We start from the raw sequence: 12,960 nt of genomic DNA, 5'->3' as shown, positions 1-12,960 counted from the left end.
GGGCCTTTGCTCATGTTTCCTAGATAGCTAAGTCCCTGTTCCTATCTAGTATTTTTCTGTATAAGAGGGAGACAGAACAAGAAATGAATAAAGCAGAATAAAAGCAGGAGGGAGAGTTAGGCAAAACATCTGCTTTTCTTTTAATTAGGGCTCCATTGATGAGCTTAACCTGCCCAAATCTCCTGTGTTTAGCCATTCTGGCAAAGAATCTAGCATTCTGGGTCTGGATTCCAGTTCTGGGTCCTCCACTTACCAGATGGGTGGTTTATGGGAAGTTACAGAGCCTAGGTTTCCTTAGCTAGGAAAGAGGCTCACTGCTCTACTCTCCCCAGAGAGACAGGGGGCAAATAAAGTACAGTTCAGATATGCATTGGAAAGTGTTGCAGATGGGGAGTTGGTCTTCTTTGCTGTGATGGTGGCCTGGAGGGTCAGGCGGCTGAGGTCACCTGTTGGACATCTATGAGTCCCCTGGGCAGGCTGGGCTCCTGGCCCTTTGCATGCCAGCACCTGACTGTCTGCTCTCCAGGTGTTCATTCCAATGTAAAATTAGCTGGAGAGGGGAGGAAGGGCCTAAGGAAGCTGCAGGACCCTTATCCTCTTCCTTTGCCTCACCCAAGAGGACCCTCTTCCTACAGAGAAAAGAACAGCTATTTTAACATTTGGTAAAATAGGCGCAGATTAAGTGTTTGGCAAGGTCTAGGTAGTCAGTTTGCTAATTGTAAACCAGAGCCACCCAGGAAGGAGGCAATGTCTTCCCGTGGCCCAGACCTTGCAGGGTACTGTTTTGAGCTGTGGCAAGACTCGGGAAGGCCAGGGCTGCTTTCTCCTGGAAGCAATAGGCATCTTGGGCAGAGACAACCAGAACCCTGAAACATTGGGTCCTTTTAGGGAAGAGAAAAAAAGGAGTTAAAAACAAGAAACCAAGAACAATCTTTTCCTTCCCTGCCTTCCTCTTAGTCCTTTTCCTGAGCTCAGCAAGCGGGTCTTGGTTCCTGCTTGGTTTCTGTGAGTGCTTTACAATCATCAGAGCTTCCCCCTACTTCCTCAGACGGGCTGTCCTTTCTTTATTCTTATCCTTTTGTTTAAAACATTTTTATTAGTCTTTTTTGTCTTAAAATTTTAAAACAGCTGTTTATAAAAACGAAAAATACACATCACAAAACAAAACTCAGTAGAAATAACTCACTATATGGTACAAATACTCAGACGGTGTGATATATTTATATAATAAAAGATGAAAATAGTCACTTTCCATAATAAAAATAAGTTCTATTTTTTGTTTATTTTACAATATACTTAATATTCTCTTTTTTCTTCCTCTCCAGCTTTCTCTCCTCCTTTTTGAATCTCAAAGGGGGCCCACATGGCTGTCCCGAACCCCACCAAGCTGGAGTCTGAGAGGTGGTGGGTGGGCATGTGGGCACGGGGGCTTAGGAACAAGGGCGGCAGCCACACTCTAAGTGTCTCTCCACCTCTTCCATGAATGAGGAGCCATCTGTGCACTGGAAGACATATTTCCGTCGCTTGCTACGGATGGGTTGGCAGCACTGGGGCCCGCAGCCCCCACGACATTCCATTATGGGCACTTTAGAGGCTGTGGCACATGATGCGTAACCTTTCTGACGGTGAATCGCTTCTCGGACAACCTCCCCCAGACACGGATTCTCTGCAGAGAGCAGAAGAGGTAGCGTCATGGTACTGGTGGTGCAGGTGGCATGAGGACATCCCAGGCAGCATGAAACACTCGTGATCTGATGACCACGGGTACTTATTCATTCCCTTGTCTATCTGTGCATTCATCCACCCAGTCACCGACCCATCCATCCACTCCACTGTTCCACACATGTAAAGGGCCACCTCTGTGCCAGGTTCACTAGGCTTATAATGAAGCCCTGAGGAGATAATGGCAGTGAGAGCAGGCTTTCCTTTCTTTCAAGGAGCTTGAAGTTCAGACTGGGGGAGGCAAACTATCAGACTGTAAGCTAAATCCTGTGCCTACGCAAGTTTTAATTGCCCTACGTACTCTTAAAAAAGTAAATAAAATACTAACATTTAAAAAAATCAAGCGATTTCACTTAAGAATTTGGATTTCTGGCTACTTTGAAAACCAGGACATCTGGAAAGGCTGAGGCTGCTTCCTTGCCCTGCAAAGATGGGCAGACAGTGCTGTGGATACAGCAGGAGATCCTGAGTTTGCCCCAAACCTCAGTACTCCCAGTAGCCTGTTTCCCTTGGTCTACAATCTGGGCACTAATTATATGATTATTTAAATGAATATATCTGTAATAGGAAACTGAGGTAGATGCTAGGAAGAAAGGGACTTATTTATTTATTTCCAGTCCTGGGGCTCAAACTCAGGATCTTACGCTTTCGAGGCAGGCACGGTGACAGAGCTAAATCCCCAGCCTGGGACATATTTATATAAGAGCACAGAGCAACAGAATGTGACCTGGGCTAGGGGCCAGGGAGGCTTCTCTGGGAAGTGGTTATAGACTTGCAGTCTGAGTAAGGAGCAAGAGTCGATGAGGTGAAAAGGGCCTTCAGGGATGAACTTTTCTGGAAATCCTAGAAAAAACTAGAGGGCAAGGAAGGGGGAGCCCCTAGGTTGGCCTGAATATTCTTCATTTGCTGCTCTCTACTGTCCTTATGACTGCGAGAGAACTTCTGGAACAAGGCAGTGAATAGGGTGGTGGTGGACTTGCAACCAGATCCTCAACCTCAGCCTGGACAGGTTATTTGTTATCCCTGAGTCTGTTTCCTTGTCTGGAAAATGGTGACACATTGACCTATTCATTCACAGGCTCTTAGGGTAACATCAGAGGAGGATGAAGGAGAGAAGGCCTTATGCACTTTAAAGCTTTAGGCATTTTAATGTGATGCATGGGAGCTGTGTTAAACTTTTAAAATTATGAGGTTAAGTTTCAGAAAGTCTAGGGATAATGAGTGTGTGTGTATGTATGACAGTGTGCATAATGTGGGAACAAAGCAACATGTTAACAATTGGAGGGTGGGGATATAGTTCAGTGGTATAGTGCTTGCCAACCACATAGAAGGTCCTGGATTCTATCCCCAGTACTGCACAAAATAAAAACCAAGGCAAAGAGAGTATGAGAGCTGTTTATACTATCCTGATAATTGCTCTGTAAGTCTGAAATTATTTTAAAATAAAGTAGTTAATAACATTTTTTAAATGAGCAGTTTTGGCTAAGAACAGTATTTTATCTGGTATGAAATATGACAGGGTATGACTGACAGGGTGGGGTGCCTAGCATCTGGCTGGTGGCAGTGTCCATGTAGGATTAAAAACCTGCAAGGTGAGCTAGGAGCATTTTAATTTTAACATAACTTGACATTAATTTTCCTTTTTGGAGCCCAATGCAAAAGTAGGCAACAAAGGGACCACCAGTGAGGGAAGTAAACTGAGGTTTATGAGCATGGCTTACACCGAGCACCTGTCTTCTGTTGATCCAGTGGCAGGAGGAGGGCTGGATAGAGACTATAGCTGGTGTCTCTAACATATGGCTTGCCTGGGCCACACTGAAGCATTGTCTTGGGCAGCATATTAAATATATAATATAATTAATATATATAAACAATCAAACTTTTATGTTTGTTATTATAAAACTAAAAAAAAAAAAGAGGGCAAGTGGTTTATGGGCCATAGGTTAGACACGCCCATGAGAAGAACATTTGAATGTCAGGGTATGGCAAGTACCAAAGTTACAAAAGAAAAGGAAGAGGAGGTGAGAAGGAAAAAGAATACTCTGACTGCTCGCTTCCTCCCCTCCAGAGGTCCCCAGGGGATCATTTTCTAAACTCATGCATTTCACCTCTAAATTAGTTTATCCTCTGTTAAAATCTAAATTTTAAGAATCTCAACTTTTTTGTTTTCTTATCTATACTTCTTTTTAAAAAATTGTATTTTGAGGGCCGGGGATTTAGGTCAGTGGATTTGCCGCCTGCTGCACAAGCACAAGGACCCAAGTTGGGTCCCCTGTACCAAAAAAAAAAAAATTGTATTTTGACACACAGTGATTGCATATACCTACAGGGTACAATGTGTGATGTTTTGTTAAAGTTACATTGTGAAATGATCAAATCAGGGTAATTACCTTATCTTCATCGCAAACATATTTCTTTGTGGTGAGAACATTCAAAATCTTTTGTATTTTGAAATACACATTGTTAATTATAGTCCCCCTACTGTGCAACAGAACACCAGTATCTCCCTATCATCCCTTCCTCCTCCTTTCCCCAGGCGCTGGTAAACACTGTTCTACTCTCTGCTTCTGAGATCCACTTTTTTATTTTGTTTTTTTTTTTTCTGGTACTGGGTATCGAACTCGGGTCCTTGCACTTGTGCAGCAGGCAGCGAAACCACTGAGCTAAATTCCCGGCCCAGATCCACATTTTTAGATTCCACATATAAGCATATCATACAGTATTGAATATTGGTCTATTTGTGTTAGGCATATTTCACTTAACATAATGTCCTCTAGGTTTATCAATATTGTCACAAATGACAGGATTTCATCCTTTTTATGGCTGAGTAGTATTCCATTGTGTGTGTATATAATATATATCTAAAATAGTATTTTATCTATCTATTGATGGGCACAAATTGATTCTACAACTTGGCTAATGTGAATGGTGCTGCAAAAAAACATGGGATATACTGTTTGATATACTGATTTCATTTCCTTTGCTTTTGGATTATATGGTAGTTCTACTTTTAATTATTAATTTTTTCCATGCTGTTTTCCATAACGGCTGTACTAATTCACATTCCCCAGTAACAGTGTATATACATGTTTTGTTTTATCCTCACCAGTACATAAGTCTTTTGTCTTTTTGACTGTAGCCATTTCAACAGGTATGAGGTGACATCTCATTTTCCCGAGGATTAGTGCCATTTGTATGCCTTTTGAGAAATATCTATTCAAGTCTTTTGCCCATTTTCAAATTAGATCTTTTTCCTTTTCTCCTTTTCCTCCCCTTCTACCCTCTTTTTCTCTCTTTCTTCCTTCCCTCTGTTCTTTCTTTCTGAGTTGTCTTTGGCTCGCTCGCGCTCTCTCTCTCTCTCTCTCTCTCTGTTTTGAGTTCCTTATGTTCTGGATAACAATTTCTGGATATGTAGTTTGCAAGTATTTTCTCTCATTCTGTAAGTTCTCTTTTCACTGTTATTGTTTTCTTTGCTGTACAGATGCTTTTTAATTTGCTATAATCTCATTTATCTATTTTTGCTTTCTTGCCTGTGCATTTGAGGTCTTATAAAAAGTCCTTGCTCAGTCAAATGTCATCAACTATTTCTGCTTTATGTTTTTAAGTCTTATAGTATCTGTTCTTATTTTTAAGTCTTGGATCTATTTTAGTTGATTTTTATATATGGTGAACATAGGATCTTCTTTCATTCTGTTCCATGTGGACATCCAGTTTTTTCCACAACTCTTTATAAAAGAGACTGTCCTTTTCCCAACGTGTGTTTTCTGGCACCTCTGTGAAAAATCAGCTGGCTGTAGGAATATGGATTTATTTCTGGGCTCTCTATTCTTTGTGTTTGCTTTTATGCTAGTGCCATGCTGTGGTAGTTACTGTAGCTTTGTAGTATATTTTGAATTCAGTTAGAGTGATGCTTCCACCCTTGTTTTTTTTGTTTTGCCTTATATTGCATTGGCTACTCAGGGTCTTTTGTGGTTTCACATTAATTGTACATTTTTTTTATCTCTCTGAAGAATGTACTGAAATTTTGATAGGTATTCCATTGAAACTATACAATGATTTGGGTAGTATGGACATTTTAACAATATTAATTCTTCCAATCCATGACCATAGGATTTTTTCCATTTATTTATTTCTCTTTCAATTTCATCAATGTTTTATAGTTTTTATTGTAGAAATCTTTTACTTCTTTGGTTAATTTTTTTCCTAGGTCTTCTTTTGAGCAACTATTAAATGGCATTGGTTTCTTGATTTCTTTTTTGTTTTATAATTCACTGAGAGTATAGAAGCACTACTGATTTTGGCATGTTGCTTTTGCATCCTGAAACATTTATTGCTTTTCCTGGGTTTTTTTTTTTTTTTTTGGTGAAAGTTTTAGAGGTTTCTATGTATAAGATCATGGTAGCTGCAAACAAGAACAATTTAACTTTTTTTTTTCAATTTGTATGTGTTTTATTTCTCTTGCCTGATTGTTCTATTTTTTTTTTTGTACTGTGTCAAACAGCAGTAATAATATGGGCATCCTCCAGATCTTAGAGGAGAGATTTTCAATGTTCCCTTCTCTGTACTGTGTTAGCTGTGGGTTTGTCAGACATTGCTTTTATTGTATCAGGGTACATGTCTTCTATAACTAAGTTTTTGAGAGTTTTTATAATGAAGTGATGTTGAATTTCATCAGATGGTTTTCCTGCATCTATTGAAATGATTGTACAGTTTTATCCTCTGTTAATGTGATTTTTTACTGATTTACTGATTTGCCTTAAACCATCCTTGCATATCTGAGATGAATCCTACTCTATTGTATTTAGTGATCTTTTCCATGTTCTATGGAATCTGGGTTGCTTTTATTTTGCTGAGTGTTTTGCATCTATGTTTATTGGGGATACTGGCCTCTAGCTTTTTCTTTTTTGTTGCTTCTCTGTCAGAGTCTCTGGAAGTGCTGGTGTTGTAGAATGAATTGGACCTATTCCATCTTCAATTTTCTAAAATAGTTTGAGAAGAAATGGCATTTATTTTTGTTTTTTAAAAAATGTTTGATAGACTGTAGACTGACACCAGGAGGCTTTTCTTTGATGGGAGACTTCTTCTCCAGTACTGGGGATCAAACTCAGGACCTTGCACTTGCGAGGCAGCTAGACCTTGTCTTTAAAAAATCCCTGGCCCCAGGGAGACTTCTTAATACTGGTCTTTTTTTTGATGTGAGACTTACTACTGATTTAGTTTCTGTATTTATTGGTATGTTCAGATTATCTTTTTTCATAATTCAATTTTGGTAGGTAATACATATCCATAAATTATTCATTTCTTCTAGGTTATCCCATTTGTGTATAGTTACTCTTAATAGTCTCTTATGAGTCTTAGTATTTCTGTAGTATAAGTTATAATATCTCCTTTTTTATCTTTGATTTTGTGTTTTCTCTCTTCTTTCTTTTTCTTAGTCTTATTTAAAGCCTATCAATTTTGTTGATCTTTTCAAAGAACCAATTCATCTTGTTGACATTTTGCACTGTTTTGTAGTCTGTTTCTTCTAGGTTTGAGTTTCATTTGTTCTTTTTTTCTAATTTCTTGACATACAATTTCAGGTTATTTGAGATCACTTTTCTTTTTATCACGTAAGTGTTTATTGCTAAAAACTTCCCTGTTAGATAAGCTTTTCCTGTACCTCTTGAATCTGGTAGGATGTGTTCCCATTTTCATTTGTCTTAGACATTTTATTTTATTAGTACATATTTGCCATACATAGTGATCATATTCATCACAGGGAATATGTACCTATACATATATATATATATCATTTTTCCCCATTCCCTTCCCCTACTTTTAATTTTTCTTCTTCTCATTTACAAAACTTTGTTTCTATTTTTCCCTTTCCATTCTCTTTTTTTAAAATCCCCTTTCTCTTCCTTCTCTCCCTCTACCTCATTCCCCTTCCCATTTGAACATGTTCTTCCTACATCACAATATCTGTTCTCCATTTTACTCCTTATTTACTCTTTGGGTTTCTCACACAAGAAAAACAATGTGATATTTAAACTCATGTGACTGATTTACTTCACTCAAAATTATGGTCTGGAGGTACATACATTTACCTAAAAATAACTCGAGTTTACTCTTTTTTATAGCAGAGTAGTACTCCATTGTATATAAATACCACATTTTCTTAACTATTGATGGGGATATGGGCTGTTTCCAAGATTTAGTTATTATAAATTGTGCTGGTAAAACATGGGTATATATGTATCACTGTAGTATGATGCATTTAACTCATAGGAAAATACCGAGTAGGGGAATAGGTGGGTCAAATGAAATGTCTAGTTTCAGTTTTTTGAGGAATCTCTGTATTGATTTCCATAGTGGTTGTACCAATTTATACTCCCACCAACAATGCTTATTATTTTTTTTTTGTACCAGGGATTGAACTCGGGACCTTGCGCTTGCGAGGCAGGCAGCAGAACCACTGAGTTGCATCCCTGGGCCACCCAACAATGGAGAAGGGTTCCTTTTTCCCCACAGCCTCACCAACATTTGTTATTTGTTGATTTCTTTGTCTTAAGACATTTTAAAATCTACCTTTTAATTTCTTCACTGGCTCACTGGTTAATCAGAAGCATGTTGTTTGATTTCCATGTATTTAAAAGTTTCCAAAGTTACTACAGTTATTCTAGTTTTACACTATTGTGGTTTAAAAAGACCCATGACATGACTTGTATCTTCTTAAATTTAAGACATCGTTTGTGGCTTAACTGATGAACTATCCTGGATAACGTTCCATATGCTGATGAAAAGCATGTGAATTCTGCAGTTGTCAGATGACATGTTCTATACATATGTTAGTTCCATTTGGTCTATACTTCAGTTTAATTCCAGTGCTTCTTTGTTGAGTGTCTGTTTGGATGATCTATCCATTCACGAGAGTGGGAAAAGTTCCCTCATATGATTCTATTGAAGTCTATCTCCCCACTTAGATCTATTAATATATTCTTTACATATTCAGGTACAATATATTTACAGTTGTTACACTGTCTACCTGAATTGGCCTCTTTTTCATTATACAATGGCCTTCTCTCTCTTACAATTATTGCCTTATAGTCTATTTCAACTAATACAGCTGCTCTGGTTACTTTTGGTTTCCATTAGCATGGTCTATCTTTTCCCATTTCTTCACTTTTAGTTCTTGTGTCTCCTTACAGGTGAAGTAAGCCTCTTGTAGGCAGCATGGAGTTTGGTCTTATTTTATGAATCTGTTCAGCCACTCTGTAACTTTTATTTTTGCAGTGCTGGAGATTAAACCCAGAAACTTGCACATGCTACACAAGCAAGCACTCGACCACTGAGCAACTGTACATCCCAAGTCCATATCTTTTAATTGGGGAATTTAATCTATTTATTTTCAAGGTTATTATTGATGAGTAAGGACTTTCCTTTGCCACTTTGTTGACTGCTTCCTGGTTGTTTTGCAAATCCTTTCTTCTTCCTTTTTTAAATTTACCTTTGTAGTCTTCTGTACTGCTAAACTTTGATTCCTTTTTCATTTTCACTTGTGTGTCTGTTGTAAATTGTGTGTGTTTTTGTCAGGTTATTAAAGAATTTTGTAGTTATAATAGATTATTTTTAGCTGGTAACAACTCTGATCACTTTCAAATAGTCTTGCCCTCTCCTTACAGTTTTTACTTTTATTTCCTTAATTTACATTTTTATGTTTTATATTTTTTCACTACTTATTTCAGTCACAGTTCTTCTTGACTATGTTGACTGTTAACTTTCATGCTAGGGATCTGAAGGTTTATATGCCATTGTTACAGTTACGGCCTATTTTTAATATGATGATAAACGTATTTCTGCCAGGAGTTGTTCTTCACTTCCAGTTGTAGTACTCTCTCAAGCAAGTCTTGTAGAGCTGATTTAGTGATGACAAATTATCTCAGCTTGTGCTTGTCTGGGAAAGACGTTTTTTCCTTTGTTTCTGAAGGACAGCATTGTAGGACATGGTATTCTTGGCTGGCAGGTATTTAGTTCAGCATTTTGAACATATTATCCCACTTGGTCCTGAACTCCAAAGTTTCTGCTGGGAAATCTGTTGATAGTCTAAGGGGGAATATTTCATGTGATTTGGTGCGTTTCTTTTGCTCCTTCTCAAATTGTTTTCCTTGCCTTTGATGTTTAACAATTTGATTATAATCCAATTCTTCATTTATAGCAAGTATACATAGAAAAAAATTTGATTATAAATGTGCCTAAGAGAGGATCATTTTGGATTGAATCTATTGAGTGACCTTTGAACTTCCTGAATCTAGATAGTCATCTCTCTTCTAAGACTTGGGAATTTTTCAGCTATTATTTCATTAAATAAGTGTTCTGTGCTTTTCTCTTTATTTTCTTCATCTTGGGATTCTGTAATGTGATAATTTTTCACTTGATGCTGTCCTGTTACTTCGATAGCCTTGATCTATTGTTGAAACTCTACATTATATTTTTAATTTCATTTATTTAATTGTTCGGCTTCAAGATTTCTGTTAGGTTCTTTGTTTTCATATTTATGTCTGTATTGAATCTCTCATTCAGGTCATGAATTGCTTTTTCTAGTTTCATTGAATTACCTTTCCGTACTCTCCTGTATCTAACTTAGTTTAAGATCATTATCTCAAATTCTTCTTTATGGATTTGACACATTCTCTTTTCTTTGTGATCAGTTACTAGAGAATTCCTGTGTTCATTTGGTATCACATTTTCTTGCTTTTTCATGTTTCTTGTATCCCTAAGTGGTATCTGTGCATCGGGTAGAATAGTTGTCTTTTCCAGTTTTATGGAGTAGCTTTTGTAGAGAAAGACTTCCTCCTACAGATGAGCTCTCGGGTGTCATTTGGGGAGGGTGTGTTGGCTTTGGTTCTAGATGGATGCAACAGTATAGTCTCCATGCAGATCTGCTATCATTAATGTCAGGGAAGCCTAGGAGTGCCTCAGGGTCCTGCACTGCACGAATCTGTGGTGGTCATGGTGTAGCTTCACTGGTTGAGCACTAGGCTGGTTCTCAAGTTGAGAGGCAGTGTGTAGCTGGTCCTGCAGATCAGGTCCTCCTCCTGCTGTGCAAAGTGTCCGTTGGGCTCAGGTGTCCCACTGTTCCTAGACTTAGGCAGTGTGTATCGTGACACAGTATTCACTCACATGAGTGTGGAGGGATGACAGATGGAGAGATGCAGGGCCTTCTGGCCGCCAGGTCAAGACACACTCTAGCAGTGGCTCTGGCTTCATGTATATAGTGGCAGTGGCAGTGTGTGTGTGTGTGTGGGGGGGCTCCTGCTTACCTTTTCCCTGCAAGTAGAAGTCCCTCCTGGCTCGGAGCCAATGTGAGTATCGGAGTGTCCCACTCCCCTCTGCCTGCTGCCACCCTGGGTTTCTATGGTCTGAGGGCCACACCATGCCCTTGCTGTATTCCAGCACTCTTTCAGATATGCCAGTCAAAATGTAGTTGTTTATCCACTGGGTTGGGTTCTTTTGTGTGTTAGGGGATGCATGTGTTAGCCATCTCTAGTCTGCCATCTTGCTGATGTTCCTCAAGAGTCCTGATCTTGTATTTACTATGATCTCAATCTTCACAGGGAACCTATGCAGGAGGTGCTATGAGCTAAATAAGGACTTACGATCCAGAGAGTTAAAGTATATTTCTCCTAGGCACGTGGGTGCTAAGTGACAGAGCTTGTTCTTTTTCCTCATAACAATGTTGCTTCCAACTTTTAAGACTCATAACTTAAATGTTTCATGAAACTAGGTCATATAGTTCAGCTATCAAATTCTTAGCACTGTGTCAAGTGCCATGAACTTTACATCTCATACTCCTCCCAACAATCCTGTAAGGCAGTATGGTAGTCAGCTTCTAAAGTGGCTCCCCATGACCACCACCTCCTGTATCCATGTCCCCTTTGTGGTCCCTTCCTCAGTGAACACAACTGATTCATGTAACCAGTGTGATGTAGGAATGACAGTGCAAGTTATTCTCATGGTCAGATCACACGAGATCTTGTGGCTTCTTTCTTGGTCTCTTGAATTGTTCACTCTGTAGCAAGCTGGCTGCCTTATCATGAGGACTGCTCCATTAGAGATACACAAGGAGAAACTGAGGCTTCCTGCCAGCAACCAGCACAGTGGGAATGCACTGTGTTGGAAGCAGCTCTTGGTGCCTCAGGTTAGCCTCTACAAAACCACAGCCTTTACTGTGTTAAGTCCATTTTTGAGAGACTCCAGATAAAATGTCCTTAAGTTTCTGACCCACCAAAACCATATTAGATGAAAAAAAAAATGTCTAGTGTGGTTTGAGCTACTATGTTTTGGATGTTATTGAAGCAGTAGATATCTGATACAAAAAGATATAATATTGCCTCCATTTTTAAGATGAGGGAATTGAGGCTCGGAAAGTGACAGAACCAAGACCATACATCATCTAACTGACACAGCCAGCATTGAAGCCTAGGCATTTTGATTAGGGGACTCTAACCCCAACCCTACTCCTCTTGGTCCTCACTCCCATGAGCATACCAGACTCACCTTGTTCACAATGTTCCCCACTGAATCCAGGGAGGCACAGGCAGGAGGGCTCCCCTCGATCTGAGATGTGGCACTGCCCATGGTGGCACTTGAAGGCTGAGCACGCACTGGCAGAATCATTCTTGTCACACAAAGTCCCTCCATAGCCCTCGGCACATTTGCACATGTATGAGCTCCCAGATGCCACGCACTTTCCATGGTTGCAGCTGGGGGCAGAGAGGAGGAGGAAAAGGAGGGAACCAGACCAGAATTAGTGCTACTAGAGGCACCGACTGTCCACCCCAGCCAGGAACCAGGCTTAAACCAAGCAACCCAGAGTTGTAGGACCTTTGACTGAGTTCAGTCCAAGAGGCCTCCATCCCATGGTGTGTCTTCTTCCAGCCAGTAGGTGAACATCTGTCTTCTCTTAAATACCCTGTCCCAGTGGCCAACTAGCTGGAAGCTTGTGAGAGCCTTATCCAATGTCCATTTCTAGCTGTGACCACAATAGAGGCTAGTTTTACACACACACACACACACACACACCACTCATGTATCCAAGTGGCAAGTCTCTGCTTCGAAGAATATAAACTTTCTGTAAACATTTTAATGACTTCACTATCTTAAATGATAATAAGGTTATTTCTACTACCACTACAGCTTGAGCCATCCTAATCCAAAATCTGAAATCCAACATACTCCAAAGTCCAAAACTTCTTGAGC

General features: G+C 39.4%; 1 protein-coding gene and 1 long non-coding RNA gene across 8 annotated transcripts in view; one reads left to right on the top strand and one right to left on the bottom strand.

The window, feature by feature from the left end:
* LOC110344756 (uncharacterized) overlaps positions 1-12,960 on the top strand; it is a 106,927-nt gene that overhangs the window by 71,668 nt on the left and 22,299 nt on the right. The window lies entirely within an intron of this gene.
* The window catches only part of Slit3 (slit guidance ligand 3), a 606,864-nt gene continuing 595,167 nt past the window's right edge, over positions 1,264-12,960 (bottom strand). For all 5 annotated transcript variants that reach the window (XM_004836404.3, XM_087194497.1, XM_021239832.2 and 2 more), the window contains 2 exons: positions 12,259-12,464; positions 1,264-1,666 (listed from right to left, as the gene is read on the bottom strand). In XM_004836404.3, the coding sequence (XP_004836461.2) occupies positions 1,431-1,666; positions 12,259-12,464 (442 nt within the window). In that variant the 3' untranslated portion in view covers positions 1,264-1,430. The remainder of the gene's footprint in view (positions 1,667-12,258; positions 12,465-12,960) is intronic.

Source organism: Heterocephalus glaber, unplaced genomic scaffold (genome assembly GCF_053883595.1).
Source record: "Heterocephalus glaber isolate CG9 unplaced genomic scaffold, H.glaber_assembly_v1.0 deba00001606, whole genome shotgun sequence".
Lineage (NCBI taxonomy): Eukaryota > Metazoa > Chordata > Mammalia > Rodentia > Bathyergidae > Heterocephalus > Heterocephalus glaber.
This window is presented reverse-complemented; position numbering and strand designations above follow the sequence as displayed.